This window comes from Myotis brandtii, unplaced genomic scaffold, assembly GCF_000412655.1.
Source record: "Myotis brandtii unplaced genomic scaffold, ASM41265v1 scaffold1092, whole genome shotgun sequence".
In the NCBI taxonomy this organism is placed as follows: domain Eukaryota; kingdom Metazoa; phylum Chordata; class Mammalia; order Chiroptera; family Vespertilionidae; genus Myotis; species Myotis brandtii.
Window position 1 is genome coordinate 157017 of NW_005353719.1, and position 26529 is coordinate 183545.

At 58.2% G+C, this 26529-nt stretch overlaps 1 protein-coding gene across 2 annotated transcripts in view; it reads left to right on the forward strand.

Annotated features, from left to right (window-relative positions):
- The first annotated feature begins 1026 nt into the window (after positions 1–1026).
- The window catches only part of ADGRL1 (adhesion G protein-coupled receptor L1), a 28980-nt gene continuing 3477 nt past the window's right edge, over positions 1027–26529 (forward strand). The window contains exons 1-19 of one of the 2 annotated variants that reach the window (XM_014543282.1): positions 1027–1167; positions 2931–3095; positions 6703–6916; positions 11233–11342; positions 15394–15408; positions 18731–19531; positions 20430–20744; positions 21482–21585; positions 21877–22062; positions 22361–22399; positions 22583–22766; positions 22919–23041; positions 23476–23690; positions 23973–24143; positions 24590–24799; positions 24889–25109; positions 25250–25316; positions 25714–25805; positions 26355–26523. In XM_014543282.1, the coding sequence (XP_014398768.1) occupies positions 3026–3095; positions 6703–6916; positions 11233–11342; positions 15394–15408; positions 18731–19531; positions 20430–20744; positions 21482–21585; positions 21877–22062; positions 22361–22399; positions 22583–22766; positions 22919–23041; positions 23476–23690; positions 23973–24143; positions 24590–24799; positions 24889–25109; positions 25250–25316; positions 25714–25805; positions 26355–26523 (3306 nt within the window). In that variant the 5' untranslated portion in view covers positions 1027–1167; positions 2931–3025. The remainder of the gene's footprint in view (positions 1168–2930; positions 3096–6702; positions 6917–11232; positions 11343–15393; positions 15409–18730; positions 19532–20429; positions 20745–21481; positions 21586–21876; positions 22063–22360; positions 22400–22582; positions 22767–22918; positions 23042–23475; positions 23691–23972; positions 24144–24589; positions 24800–24888; positions 25110–25249; positions 25317–25713; positions 25806–26354; positions 26524–26529) is intronic. The other variant, XM_014543285.1, reaches the window with a different exon arrangement.

Sequence of the window (26529 nt, forward strand, 5' to 3'; positions counted from 1 at the left end):
CAGAGGAGCCAAAGGACTTTGACTGAGGTTTTGGCCGAAGGACTGGAGAGGACGGTGGGACGGACCATGGACTGATTGATTTGGGGGCTCTGTTTTGGTCTGGTCAGGCTGAAGGTGTGGTGGAGACTCATGGAGGTATAGTCCGTGAGGAGGGAGGCCGGGCTGGAGCTCGAATGTGGCAGTGGCCACAGTATAAACAGTGGCTAAAGCCGTGAGGCTGGTTGGGATCCCTGCAAGCGGGTTAAGGACAAGGAAGAGGCCTGAGGACTCCAGCTGGGGCCCCAGAGTCCTGGGGTGCAGCCCAGGAGGAGGGAGAGGAGCCACCCCGTTCAGAGGGATGCTCCCTGGGCCTGACTCATGCCATGCTGTGGACAGCACCCTCTGACGGGTCCCAGCTGAATATAAATGAATGAATGAATAAATAAATGAATGAATGAATGAATGAATGAATAAATAAATAAATATTCTGTCATTTATTTGCTCTTCCGCCCTGGCCCTGCCCCTGGACCCAGCCCCGCCCCCGGCCCACCCCCAATTAATCGCCAGTCCCTTGTCTTCTATCTCTCATCTCCACAGACAACTGGTCAACCTGATCGCTCTGACCCGCCGTCACTCTGACCCGCCGCCGGAGACAAAGTCCGGGCTTGTTTATGCAGACTGTTGTCCTTACCAGAACCCTGCAGGCTCAGACTGCTTAGGGGACTGGGGTCAGGGAGGGGAGAGGTCAAGGTCAAGGTCACACCGCACATAAATTGCCGTCAGGATCCAGACCCACATGGGTTAGCTGTCCTCAGCCCGGCCACCCCAGCATTAACCAGCTGCTCACCAGTTTAACTGCGTCAGGGAGGGAGTGTCCATCAGCCTGGGTCAGTGCCTCTCCTGAGGCTGGGAGGTGGGGTGGGGGAGAGAAATGAGGTGGTTAGGAATGCCCTTCCCCCAGGGTAACATTGTGAAATGAACAGAAAGTGTCACAGGCCAAGTCTGGTCAGGGTTGTGGGAGGAGACGGTTTTGGACAGCAGAGGGGAGGTTTCCTGCTACGGGGCAGGGAGGGGGCAGAGAAAGAGCCGCTGCAGGCACGGGCACAGGGACTCAGGGCTGTCCTGGGAAGTTGCTGTCCCATTTCACAGGAGAGGAGACTGAGGCCTGCCGGGGAAAAGCTGCAGCAGGTATGCGGGATCCTGGGCAGCCCAGGCCACGGCTGGGAGGGTTGCGGGGAGAAGCGGCTGGAGCACTGTTGGAATGGGAGGTTGGAGAACCTGGTGGCCCAGATCACCCCCAGCTTCGACCCTGGTGAGGAACGGAGACCCCAGCGGAGAGCAGAGGGATCTGCGTCATTAAATGATCCCTCAGCACTGAGTGGGGGGCAGGGGGCGGCGGGGAGGAGGCCGGGACAAGGTCCGGTGCGTCAGGGTAGTGGCTTGTTCCCGGTGGTGGCCTCGAGGGCCAGAAGTGGGCGGATTGGCGAGACCCTTGGCAGGCAGAGCCCACAGGATTGCTGACGGAGTTCATGAAGGGCAGGGAAGAGGCAGATTCTTAGGTTTAAGTCTGAGATTCAAACAGATATTTGCCACTGTGTCGGGCCTGTGCTAGAAGTTGGGGGTGGGGATGAGCAAAACAACCCACTGATCCCTGCCTGTGCAGGGCCATTCCTCGCGAGCTCGGAGATCATTACTTGTGAACAAAGGCCCACAGGAGGTGAGGGAGGGGAGGGAGTGGCCATGTGGATAACGGGCGGGGCAGAAGGTAGACGCAGAGGAAGGGAGGCCCTGGGCAGGGCTTGGTGAGGTGGAGGGATCGCAGGAGGCAGGGAGGCCCTGGGCAGGGCTTGGTGAGGTGGAGGAATCGCAGGAGGCAGGGAGGCCCTGGGCAGGGCTTGGTGAGGTGGAGGGATCGCAGGAGGCAGGGGTGGCGGCACAGGGAAGGGGTCCGAGACCCAGCGGGGTCAGTCAGCAGGCTTTCGTTTGGGGAAAACAGGAGCTGGGCTCTGCTGAGAGAGTCCAGACGGGAAATCAGAGCCTGGGGAAGTATTGGGTGGGTGACGGTGTTGAGACTGTGGGGCAGGCTGGGACGACAGCGGGAGAGGACGGAGCGGGGGTTCATACGTCATAGGGCGGCTGAAAACACGCGTGCTGGCCCTCCCCAGAGAACGTGTTTCTAGCAAGTTCCTGGCCAGGCTGGTGCTGCTGGGCCCGGGCCACACGTGGCAGACTGGGTGTAGATACAGCCAAGGGCCGAGGGAGATGTGGGCAGGCAACCTGAAGAGCATCCACGGGAAACCGAGGCAGCGAGAAGTGGGAAGGAGCGACTGTGAGGGAGGAAATAAAGGGTCAGAACCTAACGCTGTGGGGGGGGGGGGGCTCTATAGGGCAGGGCACACAACCCTCAACCCTTCCTTACCCTCCCGGGCCCTGAGGGGGCTGCATCCCCCCTCCCCACCTGCAACTTATCCCCCCCCCCCGAGTCCCCTGGAAACAGTTGTCCCTGACCCCCAATTTGTGGTCCCAGCAGCTACCAGAGTGAGAGAGACAGGAAGTAGGGGGCTGGGGGCGGGCCTGGGCTCCTGCCCATGATCCTGAGGGGGAGGCTGCACGTGGAGCCGGGATGCCTGGTCCCCCACCCTGGATGCTCTGCTGGCTGAGGAAGCTCGGCTGGAGGACCGATGGGCAGGGTCGGGATTTCAGAACGGGGAGGCGGCTTCCAGAGGGTCCCTTTCCCCAGGAGGTAGGGTCTGAGGCCAGTCTGGTGCCATCCTAACACCTGTCACCAGGGGGCGGTTCTGTCTGCTGGGGTCAGGGTGAAAGCAGGGTGAGCCCGGCAGCTTCTGGCCAGAGGATGTGGCTTCTGCCGGTGGAAGTGCTGGATGTGGACGGGCCCCTTGTCCACGGCCCGCGGAGGGATGGCCCCCCCTCACTCTCCCTGTCCTCCCCAGGCTGGTGGGCCAGGCTGTGGTGCCCACCTGGTGATGCAGGGCAAGGACCCCTGCACAAGCCACTGAGAGCTCCGAAAACGTCCCCGGCCGCTGCCATGGCCCGCCTGGCCGCCGTGCTGTGGAGCCTCTGCATCACCGCCGTCCTGGTCACCTCGGCCACCCAAGGTAGGTGCTGCTGGGGCCGCGCCTCCACCACTCGGCCGGGAGAGTGGGTGGAGCACTGAAATACCTCTGACCGACTTGTTAGAGCCCCTACCCTACCCGCACCTCAGAGGAACCAGGCCAGAGCAAGGCTGGGTGGTGACGCACCGCCAACAACACTGAGGGGGCCCTAGCCCCTCACCTCCAACACCCAGGGGTCCCAGAGCCTGGAGTACAGCCTGTGGCACCCTGGGACCGGTACAGGCCTGCCTGGTGATCTGAGGCTCGTGTGTGTGGTACCTGTGATTACATCTGCAAGAGGCTTAATTAAAGCATGCCCATTGACATCTATTTAAAAACAACTAATGACTCAGCTCGGCCCTGCGCCGGCCCCGGGATCCTGTGCATGCCACAGTTAGTGCCCCGAGCGTGCCCGTCCACCTCACCAGTTACTCAGTTCTGGTCCCCATGGCGGGCAAGGGCAGAGCAAGGAGGGAGGCAGGGGAAGGGGCCTGCTGGCCTTGGCCTTGCCCTTGCCTGGGCCACGCCCCCTGCCCACCCCTCCCAGCCCTGTCTGGAGGGCACTGGCAGTGGACACTGCTTCCCAGTGCCCCATCGTATAGCCCCACCTTTAGAGAGCCGCACAGGGAGGGGCTTCGTTCAGCCATGCCCAGGCCTTGGCATTGCTCTGGCCAGCTGGTATCCTCTGCTTGCCCAGTGCCCGTGTTCTCTGCCCATCTGGGTCCTGCCCCATGGTCCCAGCTGGTCCAGGAGGGGCTGCTCCCACCCCCTGGACCCATCTGAGCCAACCCTCCACCCCCGGCCTGCCTCCCAGACCCGAGAAGGGCTAAAATTAGCCGCGGAAGCAGATGGTACTAGAGGAACACATGTAAAACTTTCCCCAAGTGGGACAACTCCCCCCAGAAAACCCCGGGGCCTGGCTGCCATTCTCCATGGGTCCCCAGCCAACAGTGGAGGGACCCGGTCTTCGGAAAGAGGCCTGCTTAGCTCTGCTGCCATTATGCACTGGTACCTTCTCTTCGTCTGCAAATGACAGTGGTCCCCACATTGCAGCCTCCGGGCCACTCTGTGCATCCCCGCATCCCTCTGGCACCAGCAAGGCCTGGCTGGGACGTGTCTGGGAAGGTGGCTGCCTCAGCAGGCGTGGGCCCTGCCAAGCCCGCTCTGTCCTGCAGAGACGGGCTGCCTTAATCATCCTCGTAGCCACAGTAATTAGCACCCTGTTGCCTCACTGTGTACTGCTGCATCCACTGCGCCCCTCCCTCAGCCTGGCTCTGTGAGGTGGGAGCTGTCAGCTCCCGAGGGAGGGGAACAGGCACAGAGGTGGTCAGTGACTGGATGAAGCCACCGGCCAGGGAGTGGTGGAGCTGGGATTGAAACCCATTAGCCCAAGCTCTCAGTCCCCACACGGCACAGGATGGGGACTGACATGTGACGATGCTGGGCCTGCTCAGGGTGTGCTCTTTCATTTTCACACACCTGGAGGGTTTCCCAGGTGATAATGAGGAGGACCCTTCTGGTGGCGCCCTCGCCATTGACAGTACCATGCTCAGCACTTCCTTCACAAACATTCCTAGCACAGAATCCTCACAGCACAGCCCTGGGCTATGGTGCCCATTTTACAGATTGGGAAACCGAGGCCTGGGGGAGGCTATAGGGGTGGCTGTCCAAAGGAGTGTGCATCAGAATTGCTGGTGGATGCGTAGTTCCAAAGGCTCCTGGCTTTCCCCCGAGATCCTGATCCAGCAGGCCTGGGGGGAGGTGGCCATAGTTTGCATTCGGAACGACCAGCTGCCCTGTGATTCTGGTGCTGCTGATCCCTGGGCTGCAGCATGAGAAGACCTGGGGCTAGGGACACACCTGGCCTGTTGTCATCTGGGAGGTGGCGAAGTCAGGCTCTATGGTTTCTTCCAGAATATGAGTTCCTACCCCGCCCCCATGCCTCTTCTCCTTGTGTGGGGTGGTGTGAATTTAGGGCAGCACCCAAGATCACCCTCACTTTGGACACTAACTGCAATCAGGGGTCCCTTAGACCAGCCAGCGGTCGCCAACCAGTGGTCTGTGGACCACTGGTGGTCCGTGAGGTCTGAAATGTTGGTGACCGCTGGTTTAAGGAAACCTTTGGAGCCGCCGTTGCCAACCGGTGGTCCGCGGACCACTGGTGGTCTGTGAGGTCCGAAAGGTTGGTGACCGCTGCCTCAGACCATCCTCAAGTTTGATGGTTTGCCAGAAGAACTCATAGAATTCAGAAATGCTGTTAAACTTCAGTTACAGTTTATCACGGTGAATTGATGCAGATTAAAATCACCCACGAGACGAGGGCGCGGGGCAGCAGCCCTCAGGCAAGTTTCATGCTCGGAGCTTGCAGTTGTCCCCTCTTGGAGCCGTGGGCAGTGTTAACTCCTGGCAATGCTGGGCGACAGCACACATGTGCATTGCCAGCCTGGGAAGTCCCCGAGCCTTGGTATTCACCATCTTTACTAGGGCTCTGATCACCCACCTGGCTGACCTTAATCTCCAGTCCCTCCAGAGGTCAACTGATACTTCATGACCCAAAAGCTCCCACCCAAACCACATTGTTAGGTTACTAGGTTGTTAGCGCTGCTGTAACGAAGCCCCACAGATGGAGGGCGTTTACACAACAGAAATTTATTTCCTCACAGAACTAGGGGCTGGAAGTCCAAAATCAAGGCCTTGGCAGGGTTAGTTCCTTCTAAGGGCTACAGGGGGAAGATTTGTTCCAGGCCCCGGTCCTTGGCTTGTAGATGGCCATCTCCTCCCTCTGTCCCCACATGGTCTTCCCTCTGGTGTGTCTGTGTCCAAATTCCCTCTATTTTTATTGGATGAAATTCATGCACAGGTAGGGTCCCTAGGCCTGGCCTTCCTTCGTTCCGGTGCCGCCCCCTGGTGGTCAGAGCATGTCATAGCAAGCAATGGAAGTCCCGCAGTGGTCGGCAAACTGCGGCTCACGAGCCACATATGGCTCTTTGGCCTCTTGAGTGTGGCTCTTCCTAAGCCTTAGGAGTACCCTAATTAAGTTAATAACAATGTACCTACCTATATAGTTTAAGTTTAAAAAATTTGGCTCTCAAAAGAAATTTCAATCATTGTACTGTTGATATTTGGCTCTGTTGACTAATGAGTTTGCCGACCACTGCCCTAGGGGACACTTTGCATAGTAGGCTTTTATATATATAGATTAGTGCCCATCTTATTGCCTCCTTTTAACTTGGTTATCTCTGTAAAGACCCTGTCTCCAAAAGTGGTTACATTCTGAGGTCCTATGGGTTAGGACTTCAGCATAGGAATTTGGGGGAGGGGGCACAATTCAACCCCTAACAGTTAGCACAGATTATCTGGCATGGCCCAAGGCCCCCAGGTAAACAGACACTCTTATCAGGCTGAACATTCAAAAGGCTTGGAGGGCCCTCCCAGGTCCTGAGGCAAAGGCCAAATTCTTTTTGAGCAGGTTAATGACTTGAAAAGCCCATTTTACAGATGAATAAAGCTGTGCCTGTGTCCCAGGTCCAGCTAAGCTGGAGATGGCGCCTCCTCTGCGGGTCTTCACTCCCTTCCCTGTGCCCTGAGCATGATGCGCCCCCTCCCACAGGCCTGAGCCGGGCCGGACTCCCATTCGGGCTGATGCGCCGGGAGCTGGCATGCGAAGGCTACCCCATCGAGCTGCGGTGCCCAGGCAGTGATGTCATCATGGTGGAAAACGCCAATTACGGACGCACAGATGACAAGATCTGCGACGCTGACCCTTTCCAGATGGAGAACGTGCAGTGCTACCTGCCGGATGCCTTCAAGATCATGTCGCAGAGGTGAGGCCCCACCGGGCTCTCAGAGGCAGGGTGGCGGCAGTTCCCGGAGTCCCTGAATCCAGTGCCTGTCCTCCGTGCACCCCCAGGACAGTGCACCCTGTTCACCTTCTGTCTTCCTTTATGATTTCCACACACGTTTCCCGAGCACCTTCCGGTGCCATGTGAACAGCCCCCTCCCCAGCTTGTCTCCCTACCAGTCTGTACCCCTTCCCACACACCTACACTCATGAGCCTGATGCCTCCAGAAGCTCACGCCAAGATTATAGGGAGGCGGTGAGGGCTTGCAATATACAAGCAACGGCAGGACAGGGTGAAGGTGTCCTGGGAGCTGAGGCAGGACCGAGTCTGGTCCGGCTTCCCTGAGGAGGTGACATCTGAATACAGATGATAAGTGCATGTGAGAGAGAGAATGTGAGTGCCCGTGTGCAACTGTGAGTGAGGGGGGTGTGCCAGGCAGAGCACTGAGTGTTCGAAGCTGCAGAAACCCCTCTCACACCCACAGCCAGCGCACCTCGAGCTGCTCAGTGCTTCCTTCCAATTACACTGATTTGACCACTGTTTCCAAGTCCATGCCCCGCCCCTTACCTGCTCCCTCTTGCCTGCTACAGCCTGTTCCCTCCACAGCAGCCAGAGGGCGTCTGTGAGCACCTGAATCTGGAAACATCCCTGTTCTGCTCAGAATCCTACCTCGTTCCCAGCTCACAAAAGCCCAAGCCTTCCCTCTGCCTGCAAGGCCCTGCTCGCTCTGCCCTTTCCTCTCCAGCCCTCACCTCCTCCGCGCTCCCCCTCTCACCCACCTGCTCCTCACACACGTCAGGCATCTTCCCCTGAGGGCCTCCTGTGGGCCTTCTCATTGGCTGTTCTCCAGCAGCCGCTGGGCTCCTCCCTCCTCCCGCTCACTCAGGGAATTTCCACCTACCTATCCTCCTCCAGGGCTGCCCGACCACCCTCTAAAACCACAGCTCCCACTCCCTCGCCCCTTCTCTGCTTTGTTTCTCTCCTACCCGGACTTCCATCTGCAGTTCCATCAGATATTTTGCCTCTTTATGTGGTTTCTGTCTTCCCTCACTGGGCCGTCAGCCCCACAGGGACAGGGAACTGTGTCACTGCTGTGTCCGCAGCAGCAGGCACTCACTGAATTTTTGCCGAGTGCCTGTGAGAATGCAGGGTTCACTCTGAGCCCAGGGCATAGAACTGGAAAAGGGAAGGAGGGCTAGGGCCAGCAGCTCCTGGAATGCTGGCAGAGGGTTCTAGAATATGTCATTGGGCAGGGGCCCTGAGAGTTTGGGGCACAGGACAGGTGTGGGCAGATGGCTCAGCCTGGTTGGCCAGGCTGGAGCTGCCTCATCCCCTCCCTCGCACCCTTTCTCTCCCCAGCATCCATCCCCCTCCAGTAATCTTGCCCCCTTTCCCCCTCCCAGTCCCCTGCATGGGTGGTGACAGTCCAGCCTCCCAGTCTTCGCTTGGGCAGTGCCCCTTCTCCTTGGAACCTTTCTCCCTCCCTCCTGCTCTCCAGATTCTCCCTGAGGGTTCATTCAGCACCGGCACCGGGGTCGGTGGTGTCTCCCAGCTCCCAGCACAGCGACTGGCCCAGTTCCGATGGGTTGTCAGGTCCAGAGGGGGGAACACCGAGCAGGATGGTCACCGGGGCTGCGAGTGTCCTGAGGCCGCTGCTCCACTGTCTTAAAACCTGGAGGTGAGCCCTAGCCGGTTTGGCTCAGTGGGTAGAGTATCGGCCTGCGGACTGAAAGGTCCCGGGTTCGATTCCGGTCCAGGGCACATGCCCAGGTTTCAGGCTCGATCCCCAGTAGGGGGCGTCCAGGAAGCAGCCAATCAGTGACTCTCTCGTCATTGATGTTTCTATCCTCTCTCCCTCTCCTTCCCTCTCTGAAATCAATAAAAATATATATATTTTTAAAATCTGGAGGTGCTTTTTAAAGCTTTTTATTTTATTTTATTTTAATCCTCACCCAAGGATATTTTTCCATTGATTTTTAGAGAGAGTGGGAGAGAGAGGCAAAGACAGGGAGAAGTATCGATGTGAGAGAAACACTTTGATTGGTTGCCTCCTGCACATGCCCCAACCAGGGCTCAGGCTGGGGAGGAGCCTGCAACCTATGTAAATGCCCTTGACCGAAATCGAATCTGGGACCCTTCAGGCCGCAGGCCAGTGCTCTATCCACTGACCCAAACTGGCTAGGGCAACCTGGAGGTGCTTTGTATCAGTTAGGGTACAGCTCACTGCTCTGACAGAGACACCCCAGAATAAATACAGTGAGGAGCTGACCAGACCATCAGCACCCGCTTCCCTGTTTGGTGCCTCCCGCACCCATCTCATCCCCCCTCGCTAGAAGGCCAGCGGCTTTCCCTTTCTTCTCTATATGGAAGTGAAGTTCACATAACATAAAAATCACTATTGAAGTAAAATATTTAGTGGCATCTAGTATGTTTACAAGTTGTGCAACCTCCATCCCTACCTAGTTCCGGAACATTTTCATCACCCCAGGAGGACACCCTGTACCCAATAGCGGCCACTCTCCATCCCCCTCCTCCTGGCAGCTGATCTCCTCTCTGTCTCTGGATTTGCCAATTCCGGACGTTTCGTGCATGTGGAGTCGTGAGGTGTGGCCTTTTGTGTCCGGCTTCTCTCATGCAGCATCTTCTGAAGTTCATACACATTGTGGCCTGTCAGCGCTTCAGTCCTTTCTATAGCTGAGGACTATTTTGTTGTAAGGATGGACCACATTTTGTTCATCCGTTCGGGTATGATATTTGGGTTGTTTAAGCACTTGCTTTCGGTTCTTTTGGGAATATAACAAGGGATGGAGTTTCTGGGCCATAGGTAACTCTCCTTAACCTTCTGAGGCCAATGTGCTGTTTTTATTTATTGTGGAAAGTATTTCAGATGTCCCCCTTTTTTCCATTGACCCTCTACTACAAACCCCTCCCCCCAGGCCTTCACTTCACTATTGTCTAAAAATATGGAACGCCTCATGAACTTGCATGTCACCCTTGCACAGGGGCCGTGCTAATGTCTGTACCGTTCCAATTTTATTATATGTGCTGCTGAAGTGAGCACCAGTGTTGTGTTTTTCTTGTTGTTGTTTTTAATATATTTTTATTGATTTCAGAGAGGGAGGGAGAAAGAAACATCATTGATGAGAGAGAATCATGGATCGGCCGCCTCCTGCACACCCCCTAGTGGGGATCGAGCCTGCGACCCAGGCATGTGCCCTCGACTGGAATCGAACCCGGGACCCCTCCGTCCCCAGGCCGACGCTCTATCCACTGAGCCAAACCGGCCAGGGCACCAGTGTCTGTTTTTATTTATTTATTTTTAATATATTTTTATTGATTTCAGAGAGGAAGGGTGAGGGAAAGAGAGACAGAGACAGAAACATCAATGATGAGAGAGAATGATTGATTGGCTGCCTCCTGCATGCCCCACACTAGGGATCAAGCCTTCAACCTGGGCATGTGCCTTGGCAGGGAATAGAACCGTGACCTCCTGGTTCATAGGTCAATGTTCAACCACTGAGCCACACTGGCCAGGCCAATGTTCTGTGTTTTTTTTCTTCTTTTTCTTTTTTTACTCCACCCCCACCCCCTGCCACTCAAGGCCCGCTACCACTGTGCGCCTGGCCCCAATGTTCTGTTTTTAAAGGAGGGTTTTGAGGTGGGTGGGTATGAGCAGATCCTCATTAGTTAAGGGCAGGACTGAAGAGAGAAGACACAGTCGCCCCCCTGCCCCATATCTGTCAGGGAGTCCCCCAAAACTGCTTCCTGCATACCCACGATCATCAGGTCGATGTCCTGCTGGCTGAGACCTGGGCTGCTCCAGGAAACAGACCCTGACTGTGGGGACAGACAGCAGAGAAACATCTTTTATTATTACTTTTTAATATATTTTTATTAATTTCAGAGAGGAAGGTGAGAGGGAGAGAGAAAGAAACATCAATGATGAGAGAGAATCATTGAACTCTTCCATGAACAAAGTAGGGGCTTTACAGTCAATTGAGGGAAAATGCCAAGGAAGCCATAGCATCAGTGCTGGATGGGAGCCATGAGGGGTGGCTGGGCAAGCAGTTTATGGGGCCCTGCCCCGTCCCAGCCCTGAGCTTCATGCCATGCTGGGGCGGAGAGTAGAAGAAACCCTATCTAGTGGAAGAGAGAGAGCTGGCAGGAAGCAGAAAACAATATCCACGAAAGGCTTTGGTCTCCATGGTTCCTGCCAAATTTGGGGGTACCCATTCTTCTCCTTGCCCTGGAGCCCCCAGTTCTAGGCCTGTCTTCCCATCTCCGTCTTTCCTCCACAGGTGTAATAACCGCACCCAGTGCGTGGTGGTTGCCGGCTCCGACGCCTTTCCTGACCCCTGTCCTGGGACCTACAAGTACCTGGAGGTGCAGTACGACTGTGTCCCCTACAGTGAGTCCTCTTGTTCCTCATGCGAACCCGGGCCCTCCCCTACCCAGAGTGAGCGAGGAGGAGACACCTTGACCCGCCACACACACGCACATGCACATACACGTACACGCACATGCACATACACGCACAGGCACACACATGCACATACACGTACACACACACGCACATGCACGTACACACACGCACATGCACGTACACACACGCACATGCACGTACACACACGCACATGCACGTACACACACGCACATGCACGTACACACACGCACATGCACGTACACACACGCACATGCACGTACACACACGCACATGCACGTACACACACGCACATGCACGTACACACACGCACATGCACGTACACACACGCACATGCACGTACACACACGCACATGCACACACACGTACACACACATGCACACGCACGCACATACACGCACATGCACATACATGTACACGCACACACATGCACATACACGCACACGCACACATGCACAAGGGGCCAAGTTGGGGCACATGCACATACATGTACACGCACATGCACATACACGTACACACACGCACATGCACATACACGTACACACACATATACACGTACATGCACATACATGTACACGCACACACATGCACATACACGCGCACGCACACATGCACAAGGGGCCAAGTTGGGGCCAGGTGCGTGGGGGACAGTTGGGCCTGTTCCCTTTTTCTAGTCACCCTTGTCCACACCCTAGCTCCCCGCCCCCCGCCTTTTCCCCAGCCACCACCAAAAACTGTCCTTTCCTCGGGACACCTTCTCCAGCCCTGGTCACGCTGGCCCCCTGGCCCTGCTTCTTCATGTGCCCGGGCTCCTTTACACACTCCTAGGCCACACCCCACTCTGCTTGGCACACTTACATCTCCCTCAGCCCCACTGCCCTGTCATCCCTCTGCCTCCCTCTTCTCTCATCCCTTCCCTTCCTGGCCCCCCTCCCCCCACCACACACAGACCTGTCCTTCCCTCTCACTCACCACACTTCTCTCTGAACTCCCTCTCCTTCCTCTTCACCCCTCGCTGCCCCCTCCTGCCCTTTCCCCGTCCTGGAAGCTGGACCTGATGTCCACAGAGAGACAGACCACTGCTGAGGCCTCGTGTTGGATTCGGTGTGAAGGGCTGGGGCGTCTTGTCTTCCACAGAGTCCCATCTCCTGGTCGGTTTGCCCATCGCCAGAATAGCACTTCCTGTTTGCCAGGGAAGTGCCGCCATGGTGCATGGAGGGAGGCCCCCAGGTGGCCCTGGGGAGCCAGAGGCCTGGCTTTCTTACACCTGGTGAAGGGCAGCTGACAAAGACAGGGTCTCTCCTCCTCAGCACCCACCTTAGCATCCTCCTCCTCCTCCCTCTCCCTCCACCTCCCCTTTCCTTCCCAACCCCCAGCTTCACTGAGCCAGGAGGTAGGCTCCAGGCAGAGGGGGGCGGAGGCAGGGCCACCAGAGTGTGTGCGTGTGGGGGGCAGGGGCGTGTGGGGGGCAGGGGTGGGAACAGGGGGCCCTGTGACTCTCCCTCCTCTCCCCTCCCACTCCAGCCTTCTCCCCCTCCCACTCCAGCCTTCTCCCCCTCCCACTCCAGCCTTCTCCCCAACCTTTGGTTTCTCCTCGCAGGTGATGATCTACACGGGGAACAGGATCGCTTACGGGCTTCCATCACTTTCTGCTTTTACTCCTCACCCTTTCCTTTCAGCAACCAGGCCTCCAGCCACCGCCTGAGGGGGACGCCTGACTTCCTTGAAGCCTTCCCACAGCACTGGGGACACTGCCCACCCCGGGGCTGGGGAGCAGGGAAGGCAGGCAGGAGGTGGGAGCTTAGCACACAGGAAATCAGGCTGGTCCGAAGCTCGGCCAGGCTCTTGAATTTTTCTGGCTCTGAAACTTGAGCGAGTGACTTCATTTCTCTGGGCCGCCATCAGGGGAGGGGAGAGTCCAGGAGCTCGTGTGTGAAGCAGCCGGCCCAGGGCCCGCCTCAGAGCCTGCTCCCGGGGGCAGAGGCGAGTCCTCACCCCCCAGCGCCCAGGCCCACGCCTGGCTCAGGATGTGCTCAGTAGTGGTCCGAGTGCCCTTTCCAGCCGGCTGACCCTGGGTACTCATCTGTGATGGGGGAAGGGACCAAACCCCTTCCTGAGACACTGCCAGGAAGAGAGAACGTGGATAAAGCTCCTGCCCCGAGTCACAGATGTGAAGGAAGTGGTACCCGCTTTTGCCAGCGTGTGGCCTCATCCTTGTTGCTTCCCCTCACCGAGCCTCAGTTTCCCCATCTGTAGACAGGGCTCTCAAAAGACTGCCCAGGAAGTGCCTAGCACAGTCCCTGGCACCAAGTGAGTGCTGGGCACTTGGTAGTCATTGTTTCCACTGTAACTACAATTATTGTTATTGCTGTTGGTAATCAGAATGAAACTAACAACTGATGATGCACCCAGCTCCTCCTGAGGCAGATGGGATACAGGGCAGAGAAAAACCCGTTGGTCCAAGTGGAGTCCAGAGTGGATGCCACAGTTAGAGAAGCAGGAGGAAAGCTTAGAGGGCCTTGGGAGGAAAGGGGTGGGGAGACCTCCTGGAGCCGACCCCCAGGGTGGGCAGGATCATGACCCACAAAGGCCAGGAGGTAGGCAGGTCAGCCCAGGGGATGGGCGGCCCCCAGGCTGATGGGAGAGAGCTAGCCTGATCTCTGGGGGAGAAAGGACATACACACAGTGGTTGTGTGGGGGCACAGTGGGGCCATGTGTGTCCTAGACATGCAGACTTGTAGCTCCTGGTCCCAGAGGAAGGGGGCTGGGTTAACAGGAGGATTGAAGCCAGACAGGGAGCCGGGCACTCGTCCCCACACGTTTGCTGAGCACCTCCTGTGTTCCAGGCCCTGGATGAGGCGCTGGGGATGCAGCCATCCCTCCCCTGTGGAACTCCCTGCTTCTCCAGAGAGGAGCTAGGAGAGCCAGGCCCTGGCAGAGGTTCCTGAGGGGCCAGGGCACCGAGCCTGAGGCTTCAGAGGCTGGGGTGATCCCAGTGCTGGTGCAGGCCGGCGGGGGGCGGGGCGGAGTGTGGGGGCTACCATGGGGCTGGGGCAGTGGGTGTGTGGGGTCCCTGCCACACACACATTGGACAGGCCCGACTAACAGTGGATTTGCCTTGCAGCTGTGCACAGTCTAACCATGCCCCTTCCTCCCCCAGGTACCGCCGGCCCACCAGGCAGCGGGTGGCGTGGAGCTCCTGGCTCCGGGGCCCCCAGGGGGGTTGCTGGGCAGAGAAACTGAGTCTCGGGGGAGCGTGTCTGTGCCACCTGCTGTCCTGCCCTGTGTGATGTCTCCCCACCCCAGCCTCTTCCCTCTCGACCTCTGTCTCCCCGCCCCCCCCACCAGCTCTCTGAGGCCCAAGGGGGCTCTGCTTGTCTGCCTCTCCGTCATTCTGTGTCCAACTCTGCCACCCTCTCTGTGTTGGCTCTTTCTGGGTGGTGAGGGTTGGGGGGACCCAGCGGCTCCCAGGTGGGGCCAGCACAGACTGGAAGGAGTTTAGCCTGTTCTCTCGGTTCCGGGCACCCAGGCCCGGGAGGAACTGAGCTTCCTTCCCTGGGCCCCTGGTTCTGGCAGGCGGGCAGCAGACAGGGCGAGAGGGGACCAGAGTGTCCCCCCACTCCCTCCCCGGTGCCCCCCTAACCAGAGCCCGCCTCCCAGCTGGACTCCCCCCTCCCATGAGGGTGCCCACTCACATCTGAAGGCATGGTCCTCTGCCTACCCGTCTTCCCCTCCCTCCGTGTCTCTCTTGGTCTCTGTCCTGCGTGTTTTCCCCTCCCTGTGACTGTCTCCCTCATGACCTCTTGCCCCAACCCTACCCCAGAGGAAGGGACATGGGGGGCGGGGGCTGAGCTGATGCAACATTTGGGGTTGGGGAACCAGGAGTAAGGAAAGAAAGGAAAAGGGGACATGTTGCCAAAAAAGAAACAAAAGCAATTTAATCTCTTTTTTTTTCTCTTTTTTCTTGCACATTTTTTTTTCAATTTGTTTTCTCTCTCTCTTCCGATGCTTAAAGTAGAAGTGGAGCAGAAAGGTAAACGCACTGTTACCAATGCTAACCCCTAACTCACACTTTGTTTTACCTGTGCCATACTTATGTGACCGCCCTCCCCTCTCGGCCCCTTCTTCTCCCGCCCCACTGGGTCCAGTTGATAGCTCCCGCCCCAGGTGTCCTCCCAGTGGGGCCAGCCCTGGTCCAGCCATGGGTGACTCCACCCTCCAGACACCCGAGGAAGCTCCTCTGAGTACGCGGGCAGGACCTTCCTCTCTCTCTCTCTTTCTCTCTCTCTCTCTTTGCCTCTCTGTCTTTCCCTGTCCCTCCTTCCTAGTTCCTGGCCCTTGCTAGGGGACCTGGCCTTCTCTCATACTTCTTTTGCTCCTTCAGGAGAAGTTTGTAAGCATCCTGGGTGGGTGGGGACTCCCTTTCCTGGTTCCAGACTGGGGGTGGGGTAGGGGGGCACCAGGTGAACCGTCTCTTCTCTTCCTGCCCCAACTTTGGTAACTTATGCCCCGTTGGGGGAGGCGGGATGGAGGGGACACCTTTGTTTTCCTTTTGGAGAGCAGATTCATCCTGTCCCTCAGGCTCCTGGTGGCTTAAGTTCCTTCTGGTTTGGTGTTTCCAAGGCCCAGAGCTGTTTTGGAGCACAGAGCACAAGTCTCCCCCACCCCGATCCCCCAACCTCAACCAGTTGGGGGCCCACCCCTGGGGAGGGGTATGAACTGTCCTCAACCCTGGGAGGGCAGCCTGTCAAATGTGGGGGTAAGGGGGTGGGGGCGGGCCTGGCGGTGGGGGGATCGAGGGATGGGGGAGCATTTTTCTCTGGTTCTGAAACACTTGCGAAGCTGCAGTCAGGGTTTCTTCTGGGCTGTTGTGGTTAGAGGACCAGGGAGAGGGGGCGGGGACAGGATAGGCCAGGTCTGGGGCCTTCCAGGAGCACCGTAATTTCTTGCCGGGGTTTACCCTCAGCTGGGGAGCAGGAGAACTCTGTGGTGGAGAGGGCTGTCTGTCACGGAGGGGAGGGCAGGAGTTGGGGATGGTTGCTTTCTCCCCCTGAAAGTTTTGGGAAACTGACAGCTCTGAGGCTGGAGCAGGGGAAGGGCTGGGTGAGATACCTTTTCATAGAGCTTTTGTCTTGAAATTACGGTGGTCTGTGGAGCATCCCATTCGAGGGGGGTGGAGTGGGTCCCTCCAAGCTGCTCCCCTCCCCGCTGTCTCCCTCCCCATCTCAGAGCGGCCTGGGCAGCCAGCCCATGGTCTGCCCCCAAACACCCTGCCACTCCGAGTCTCTCTTTCCTGGAGTCTCTCCCACCCAGCACCAGACACTCTTCTTGCAGGTCCGGTGGTGGTTTGGATATGCAGCCCTGGATCTTTTCTCTTCAAGAGGCGGGGAGGGAAAAGGAGGTGTTGGGAGCTTGGTGCTAGGGAGGGGTCCTTGCTGGCAAAGGCCCCAGGCCCTTTCTCATCTTCTCCCCCTTCCCCAGGGTAACCTCTAACCACACTTTCCTCCTCCACACCCTTCTGACCAGGTCATGTTCTGAGACCTCCCACCGCCCCCCTCACACACACAGCTGGCAGGAGCCCTCCTGGCTTGGGGAGAGGGGAGACCTTGGCACAGAGGAAACAGGTGGAGGGACAGGCCAACACCTCAGGGCACCAGGAACAGGGAGATGGTGAAGCCCCAGGGCCCAAGCCAGGATCCTTCTGGTCCCTGCCCACCTCTGTGCCCTGGGTGCCCCTTCTCCTAAAACAGGGCATGCTCCTGGCTGCTTTGTGCCTGGGGACCCTTGGGCTGCCTCCCAAGCCAGGACCAGGTCCCAGCCCTTCCTGTCTCCCTTGGGGCCATCTGCTTTGGTGACAAGCCAAGCAGAAGCAGAGAATTCACTGCAAGCCCTCACTCTGGCCGGTCTGTGGGTTCTGCTAGCAGGGAGTAGAGAGGGAGGCCCCAGCCATCCTGGATGGAGGGGCCTCTGACTGTCATCACTCTGGGAGGAGGAGGGGAGTCTGGCCATGCTGACCATGAGAGTCCAGAACGCCACTGGGTCAGCAGGGGAGCCTAGGAGTAGGTACCCCTGGGACATGATGGGGTAGGGGTGGGCAGGCCAGTGGGGGCCAACGAGATGCAGTTGAGGTTTTCCTCCTTTTCAGGGAATGGGGGGGTGGGGCGGGGCCCCCCACCTTTCTGACATCAACGCTGCCTTGGTCCCTCCTCCCGAGCCGGGGATGGTTGCAGGTAAATCTGGGTCCGGGGCAGGGGAGGTGGGGGGCCTGGCTGGGGTGGGCTGGGTCTTTATCCTAGCACTTGGTTCCCTCCCTTGCCCACTCTGAGCTGGACCTGGGAGTGCCCCCCTGAGGGACCCTCAGTCGGGCCTGGGCCTTGGAGTGAATTCTCTGCTCACCCCCTCTCTCCTCTGCCAGCACTAACCTTTCTTCCCAGGTGGTCTCCAGCGTGCCTCCCTTGGAGCCAGGACCTCTGCTGAGGGCCCCACCTTGTCTCTCTTCCCTCCACACAGCTTTCCTTCCCCCTCCCCAACTCTCCTGGGGAGTCCCCTCCCTCCCCATGTCCCACCCCCATCCCTGTGCACCAGTGTCAGTGTCTGCTGCTGAACAAACCCCATGAGAGACCCTGCCGGCTGGGGGCAGGGCTGGGCACCGTAGGGGAGAGGCTGGACTTTTCCAAAAACCCTTCCTGATTGTGTGGGTACTGGGGGAGGGCACAGGCTGCATCAGGAACCTTGGGTGCTTCCCCTTCCCTGGAATGGGGGGATGCTCCTGACACCCACAGTGGGTACAGAAACACCACTACCTTGCAATTTTTGCAGGAGGAAGAAAGGGGAGTAAAAAAAAAATCTTTCCTTGTGTGGGTGAAGGATGGGACCCTCCACTCTAGCTCTTCCCTGGGGGGTGGAGATGATGGCCAAGAGGCAGGGCACTGAGTCCCTGGAACTTGAAAGCTGCCAGGCAGCAGCTGCAGTGAGGTCTTTCCGCCAGGCTTAAGTCACACGAGAAAGTCTCTGGGAGGGCTCTTGCCAAACCCCTTATCCCCAGCCTGTGGGGTCTCTAGCAGCCAGAAAAGGAAAGAGGGGTACCACCTTCTCCCACTAACCCTGCTCTTAATGGCCTCCAGGGTTGACATCTCCAGGGAGAGGGGCAGCTGGGCGGGCAGGGATCCCAGCCCGGAAACCCCCTTCCCATCACCAGCCCTACCAAGCAACCGTGACTGCAGCAGCAGGAGGGGACAGTCTGGCTTCCCCCTGGCCTTGTGACCAACTGCCTCTCTTTCCCCTTTCTCTCTCCTCCCCTCCCTCATCCCTGCACCTCCTCTCCTGTTTCCTCTCCTCCCACCCACCCTGCCCAGTCTTCGTGTGCCCAGGGACCCTGCAGAAGGTGCTGGAGCCCACCTCCACGCACGAGTCGGAGCACCAGTCTGGTGCGTGGTGCAAGGATCCACTGCAGGCGGGGGACCGCATCTACGTCATGCCCTGGATCCCCTACCGCACGGACACGTTGACCGAGTATGCCTCCTGGGAGGACTACGTGGCAGCGCGCCACACCACCACCTACCGCCTGCCCAACCGCGTGGATGGCACTGGCTTTGTGGTCTACGACGGCGCCGTCTTCTACAACAAGGAGCGCACACGCAACATTGTCAAGTACGACCTGCGCACACGCATCAAGAGCGGGGAGACAGTCATCAACACGGCCAACTACCATGACACCTCGCCCTACCGCTGGGGAGGCAAGACTGACATCGATCTGGCCGTGGACGAGAATGGGCTGTGGGTCATCTATGCCACTGAGGGCAACAATGGGCGGCTGGTGGTAAGCCAGCTCAACCCCTATACACTGCGCTTCGAGGGCACGTGGGAAACAGGATACGACAAGCGCTCAGCGTCCAACGCCTTCATGGTGTGCGGTGTCCTCTACGTGCTGCGCTCGGTCTATGTGGATGACGACAGTGAGGCAGCTGGCAACCGCGTGGACTACGCCTTCAACACCAATGCTAACCGCGAGGAGCCGGTCAGCCTGGCCTTCCCCAATCCCTACCAGTTCGTCTCCTCTGTGGACTACAACCCGCGTGACAACCAGCTCTACGTCTGGAACAACTACTTCGTGGTGCGCTATAGCCTGGAGTTTGGACCTCCGGACCCCAGTGCCGGTGAGGATGGCTCCTGTTCACTGCCCCAGGCCTCACCCCCAGTCCCAGGGTGGGGGGCACACTTGGAGTTCTTGGGGACCTGGAGGTGGGTTGGGGGAGACCTTGAATGTAGTCACACAGCTCATGTCCTAAGCATTTAATTCATCTAACCCTCATAGTCACAGGGATTGTCACTGCCCCCGGTTTACAGATGAGGACACTAAGCCCTGGGGGTTGGGGGTTAGTTCATGTACTTGGAGGATTTGGACTCAGAACTCTGGGCACCTAACCCCTGAGTGCACTGCCTCTCCCAGTGGCCTGTGCACTTTTAGCCATGGAACCCTTATCAACCAAAATCTTGAGTGGAAGCCCAAATATCAGGAAGCCCAGAAACAGAACGAGGCTGAGCTGCTGCTGCTGCTGCTGATGGGGTGGGGCCTCTCTGTAGTCTCATTTGCCCCCTCAGCTGCCCTGAGCCATCTCTGAGCAGCCCCAGGGGTCCAGGGAGCCTAATCTCACCCAGCTCCCTTTGCATTATGGGAAACTGAGGGCCTCCCACCCGAGGGAAGGGACCTGGCCAGGTTACAAACCAGAGTGAGAGTAACCGAGGATGGGAGGTGGCCATGTTCCCTACCTTCATGGCCTGTCCTCTCCAGTTGTTCTTTCAGACCTCTGGGTGCACAGGAGTGAATTCTTAACCCCTTTGGCTGCTTTACATGGTCCTACAGAAGTGAGGGATCTCTGTGGGCGGAGAGAATGCCAGGGGAGATCCCCTTCCAGACCCAGTGGGGACCAGGACACCTTTCTACTTCATTGGCAAGAAAGATGCTAAGATGCCAGGGATCCAAGTACCCAGGCATGCTGTGGCAAGGCCCCAAACATGGGGGTGACTCTGTCTCCTGTCTCCTCTCCATTCCAGGCCCAGCCACTTCCCCGCCCCTCAGCACGACCACCACAGTCCGGCCCACACCCCTCACCAGCACGGCCTCACCTGCAGCCACCACCCCACTCCGCCGGGCACCCCTCACCACACACCCGGTGGGTGCCATCAACCAGCTGGGACCTGACCTGCCTCCAGCCACAGCCCCAGCCCCCAGTACCCGGCGGCCCCCAGCCCCTAATCTGCACGTGTCTCCAGAGCTCTTCTGTGAACCACGAGAGGTGCGGCGGGTCCAGTGGCCGGCCACCCAGCAGGGCATGCTGGTGGAGAGGCCCTGCCCCAAGGGGACTCGAGGTGAGTGCAGAGGCCTTGGTCACTTCCACTGTGGCTGGTTTGTGGGGTGGCTACTGCTGGTCTGGGCAGGGAAGAGACAGGACATGCCCATCACTCAGCACAGGTGCACTTGCCTGACCATCTCCCCTGCCAGAGCATGGGTTTTATATGGCAGGGGTCATACCTGATATCTGCTGCTGTGTCCCCAGACGCCAACAGAGCTCCCAGGGCATAGTAGTAGCTCAGTACCCTCCCCCACCCCAAACCCTGTCCCCTCCTGCAGTACTGAGCACCTGCCGCATGAAAAGCACTAGGTAGACCCTGCAGGGAGCCCACAGAGGTGACTTGGGTGTGCCCCAGTCTCAGGCTAAGGCGGACCAGCCCTGGCAGCAGCTGATGGCAGGGTAGACGGCAGTTGAAGTGCCAGAGGGGTGGGCCATGACCATGTGCTCCAGGGATCCGAGGGAAGGGTCAGAAGAGGCTTCGTGGAGAGGAGGCTTCCAAGATGGGCTTTGCTAAAAGGTTCTATTCCTGTAGGCAAAGATGGAAGGGGAGCCAAGAGGGAGAGCTTGGGAAGTCAGGGGTGACTTATGTCACCTCAGAGTGACACCTCTCTTGACTGTCTGGCCTGCTTCATGTCTGGTCTTCCATGTTCCCCTCACCTACTTGCCCTCTCTGTCATCTCCTTTCCCCCTGCTTTGGCCCCTTTTCTCCTTCCTTGTGGCTCCCTTCTCTGTCCTGTCTGTCTGTCCCTGCAGGAATTGCCTCCTTCCAGTGTCTACCAGCCCTGGGGCTCTGGAACCCCCGGGGCCCTGACCTCAGCAACTGCACCTCCCCCTGGGTCAACCAGGTGGCCCAGAAGGTACCAGTAGCAGCTGCTCCTCTTAAGCACCTGTGCACACTGGGCTCTGGGTGGCTGGGTGCAGGGTGCAGTGGAGCAATGGGACACAGAGGGAGACAAATGGGCGGCAGGTCTGGGAGGCAGGAATGTGGGTCCACTCTCTAGCGTACAGAGTAGGGGAGAGGGCAACCAGGGAGAAGGGGCCGCAGAGAGCAATGAGAAGGGCTGAGCAGGCCGGGCATGTGCAAAGGGACCATGGGGAAGCAAGATGATCCCTGACAGAGCTGGGCCCCCCACTTCTGCCTCATTCAGATCAAGAGCGGGGAGAATGCAGCCAACATTGCAAGTGAGCTGGCCCGCCACACCCGGGGCTCCATTTATGCGGGAGATGTGTCTTCCTCCGTGAAGCTGATGGAACAGCTGCTGGACATCCTGGATGCCCAGCTGCAGGCTCTGCGGCCCATTGAGCGCGAGTCGGCTGGCAAGAACTATAACAAGGTGGGGCCTGGCAGCAGGGCCAATGGTGGGCTCTGTCCTAGAGCCTCAGGAAGGTTCTGGCCTAGTACCTAAGAGCTGGGCTGCCACCCATGATGGTCAGAGGAAGGAAGGACAGAATCCAGGCCTGTTGGTCTCCCTCCTCGGATACCTTGGAGGGTCCTGGGGGTTGGGGGGTCCCTTAGGAACAACTCTTACTCACGGCCCAGCGCCAGGTCGGTGGCAGACACAGAAGAGTGAGAGTGTTGGAATGAGTAGGGCAGGAGGCCAGGCCTGACAGTGCCTCCATCCCTTTCCTTAGATGCACAAGCGGGAGAGAACCTGCAAGGACTACATTAAGGTGAGGCCCAGAGGGCTTCTACTGTCTGAGGGGGGTGGGGCAGGCCCCAGGAGGCACTGGGGGGGATGGAGATTGAGTGGAGGGGATACAGAGGCCATCCTGAGGAACTGGAGGATATGAGGCGACTCATGGCGCCACCCCCAACCTTTCCCCTCCCCCCAACCCCTCTCCCTGCTCATTTAGGCTGTGGTGGAGACAGTGGACAACCTGCTGCGGCCAGAGGCTCTTGAGTCCTGGAAGGACATGAATGCCACAGAGCAGGTGCATACAGCCACCATGCTCCTGGACGTACTGGAGGAGGGTGCCTTCCTGCTGGCCGACAATGTCAGGGAGCCGGCCCGCTTTTTGGCTGCCAAACAGAATGTGGGTGAGTGCTATAGTCTCACCGAGGCAAGTTCAAGTGCAAATCTTGAACTGTGGGGCCCACCTGTTCCAGAGACCACCCTGGCCCTTGACCTTGGGCCCCTGGACTGGGCACAGATTCCAATCCCGTATGCCCTGCCATCCTCTGTCCCACAGTCTTGGAGGTCACGGTTCTGAACACAGAGGGCCAAGTGCAGGAGCTGGTGTTCCCCCAGGAGTACCCGAGCGAAAACTCCATCCAGCTGTCAGCCAACACCATCAAGCAGAACAGCCGCAATGGTCAGTGCCCCTTCTTTTCTCCTTCCTTGTGGCTCCCTGAAGTCCTCTGCTCAAGCTGGGGGAATACAACTCACGGGGTCCTCCCAAAGCCCCGTAGAGCCAGGACACTTCAGTCTACAGGGCTCACTTCGGTGCAGCAGCAGTTGATACTCAGAGCTCAGGGAGGACTGTCCCATTTGAGACTAAGGCACAGGAAGGTTAGGGATTTGCTCGAGATCACACCACAAGTGAGAGGTGCCCAGGGACCCAGCTGCTGTGTGTTCTGGCCTGCTGCCCTGTTGTTTGGCGCTGCCTGCAACCGAGCAGTTGTCCCAGGGCAGGGTTCTCTGAGCCCCACTCGCGTGGGCTTCGGCCTGGTAAAAACAGGTCCCAGTGGCTGCAGCTGCACCAGCCAAGGGGCTGATGGCAAACCCCACTACACCTGTCCTCCCCAGGGGTGGTCAAAGTTGTCTTCATCCTCTACAACAACCTGGGTCTTTTCCTGTCCACTGAGAACGCCACAGTGAAGCTGGCGAGCGAAACGGGCGCGGGCAGCCCAGGGGGCACCTCCCTGGTGGTGAACTCACAGGTCATTGCAGCCTCCATCAATAAGGAGTCCAGTCGTGTCTTCCTCATGGACCCTGTCATCTTTACTGTGGCCCACCTGGAGGTGAGCTGACGCATCCCCCACCCTCCATGAGGGTCCCAGCATCTTTTGTGTTCCCATGCTGCATATCCTCCCACTGCCTGCTCATCCACCCAGGAGCAAGTTTGCACCCCTCCCTAGACCATGCACCCCCTCGCAGCCCCCACCTCAACTGCTTAGGTCATTTGTCCCAGAGATATCAAACTGCCACCTGGAGCTCCAAGCTTGCTGCTATCCCTGTAGCTGGGTGTGAGGGCTGGAGAGGGACTCCCCAGATCTGACTCCCCGGCCACCACCACACAACAGGCCAAGAACCACTTCAATGCTAACTGCTCCTTCTGGAACTACTCGGAGCGCTCCATGCTGGGCTACTGGTCGACCCAGGGCTGCCGCCTGGTGGAGTCCAACAAGACCCACACCACATGTGCCTGCAGCCACCTCACCAACTTTGCCGTGCTCATGGCTCACCGTGAGATCGTAAGCTGGCTGGCGCTCCGCTGCGCTCTCCTGGCGGGCCCACTCTCTGGCCCAGCTTTGCATGGCATCATAGAGTGAAGCATGGGCAGTGCCAGGGAAGACCAGCTTCATGGGCATGGGGGGCTACCAGTCTTGCCCAGGGGATGAGGCCACACATCTGGTTCTCTCTGGTCATAGTCCCACCTTCTCCCAAGGCCCTCTGGAGAAGCAAGTTGGTGTCACCTTTGTCATCTCTCCACACGCCTTCCAGAGCATGAGGAAGTGAGCGGGCCACCTGCAGAGTGGTGGGGGCCAGCAAGTTGGCCGGGGGCAGTAGGCCAGGGGGGTGGGGGCTGCACCAGCAGTACTTGTGGCCTGCAGCCTTGCCCCCAGCTGGCACTTAGCTGAGCCCAGGGTGAGCCCGGCTGTGGGCAGGGGTGCTGAGTGTACCCTCTGCTGTCCCCCAGTACCAGGGCCGCATCAACGAGCTGCTGCTGTCAGTCATCACCTGGGTAGGCATCGTGATCTCCCTGGTCTGCTTGGCCATCTGCATCTCCACCTTCTGCTTCCTGCGGGGACTGCAGACTGACCGCAATACCATCCACAAGAACCTGTGCATCAACCTCTTCCTGGCTGAGCTGCTCTTCCTGGTTGGCATAGACAAGACTCAGTATGAGGTGGGCCAGGCACAAGGTAGGGGGTGGGGGAAGGCAGGAGAGGCCACCTGGCTGGGCAGCCCCTCATTTGTGGTGCCCTCGCCCCCCAGATTGCCTGCCCCATCTTCGCTGGCCTGCTGCACTACTTTTTCCTGGCTGCCTTCTCCTGGCTGTGCCTGGAGGGTGTGCACCTCTATCTGCTGCTGGTAGAGGTGTTTGAGAGCGAGTACTCCCGCACCAAGTACTACTACCTAGGTGGCTACTGCTTCCCAGCCCTGGTGGTAGGCATCGCAGCTGCCATTGACTACCGCAGCTATGGCACCGAGAAGGCGTGAGTGCCTCCCCCCACCCCCATCTCTCCTCTTTCCTGGTTCCCTGCTCAACAGCAGGACCCTTGGGGCACTGGGCTCCTGGGGTCAGAGGGAGGGGCCCCCCTCTGCCTCTATCTACCTGGCCCTGCTTCCTTTATAGTTGCTGGCTCCGAGTGGATAATTATTTCATCTGGAGCTTCATTGGGCCCGTCTCCTTTGTTATTGTGGTAAGCTGGAAGGTGGTACCCAGTACTGCGTCTCCATCCTTTATCCAGGCTAGCCTTGTCCCCGAGCAATCCCAGTCTCCCCAAGCCCTTGAAAACCATGGGAACTGAACAGCCAACTAAGAGGATGAGAGCACAGCGGGTCTGTAGAGCTCCAGTACTGAGGTTCACCCATCTAGGAGCTGGAATTTGAGCCCCTGCTCTATGGCAGGCTGTGGGCCCCATCTTTCCAGTAGTGGGAACCCTGTTATCCGACAGTTATACCAGTCAGTGAGCACCTGGGGCAGGTATTCCTGTAGAAGAGGCCCAGAAGAAGGAGGTCCAGGCTGAGACTGGGCCAGGAACTCACACCACAGGCAAAGCAACCCCAGCACAGCCCCTCCCCTTGTCCTGCCCCCAGGTGAACCTGGTGTTCCTCATGGTGACCCTGCACAAGATGATCCGGAGCTCATCTGTGCTCAAGCCTGACTCGAGTCGCCTAGACAACATTAAGTGAGCACCCCCTCCCTGCACCCCTGCCACAAAAACTCCACACTGGCCCGGCCTCTCCCAGGACTTTGTAAAATGTAGTGCTGTCACTGTTGTCACACAGTGTGATTTAAGGACAAAGATGGTGTTTTATTGTGCTCGTTATATATCTACCTAATGTGTATTAAAAAACCTGGCATTAGCACATTCAACCTGTGGTTTGGGGGACATAACTGAATAACTGCTTAGGGCAAGACTGAATTCAAAAGTGAGTCTATTTCAGGGCAAGTTAAAGAGAAATAGGCAGCAAAAGATAATTTAAGGGCCTAGAAATAGGGCCAAAAGGATGAAAGATGCAGGGAATGACTGACCATTCACAAACCCCGACCCCCGACTTCTGCTTGGCCCTCAGGCCCAGGCTAGGTGGAAGTGTCGCTGGGCAGGCCATTATCCTGAGGCCTACTCACTTAGGTGGGTCTTTGCAGAGAGCGTCCAGGCCCAAGGAGGCCAACAGGGGAGCATCACCACTAGCGGGTCTTTGATGTCCCTGTCTTCTCTCCCCACCCACCCCAGATCCTGGGCCCTGGGGGCCATCGCGCTGCTCTTCCTGCTGGGCCTCACCTGGGCTTTCGGCCTCCTCTTCATCAATAAGGAGTCGGTAGTCATGGCCTATCTCTTTACCACCTTCAACGCCTTCCAGGGGGTCTTCATCTTCGTCTTTCACTGCGCCTTACAGAAGAAGGTGAGG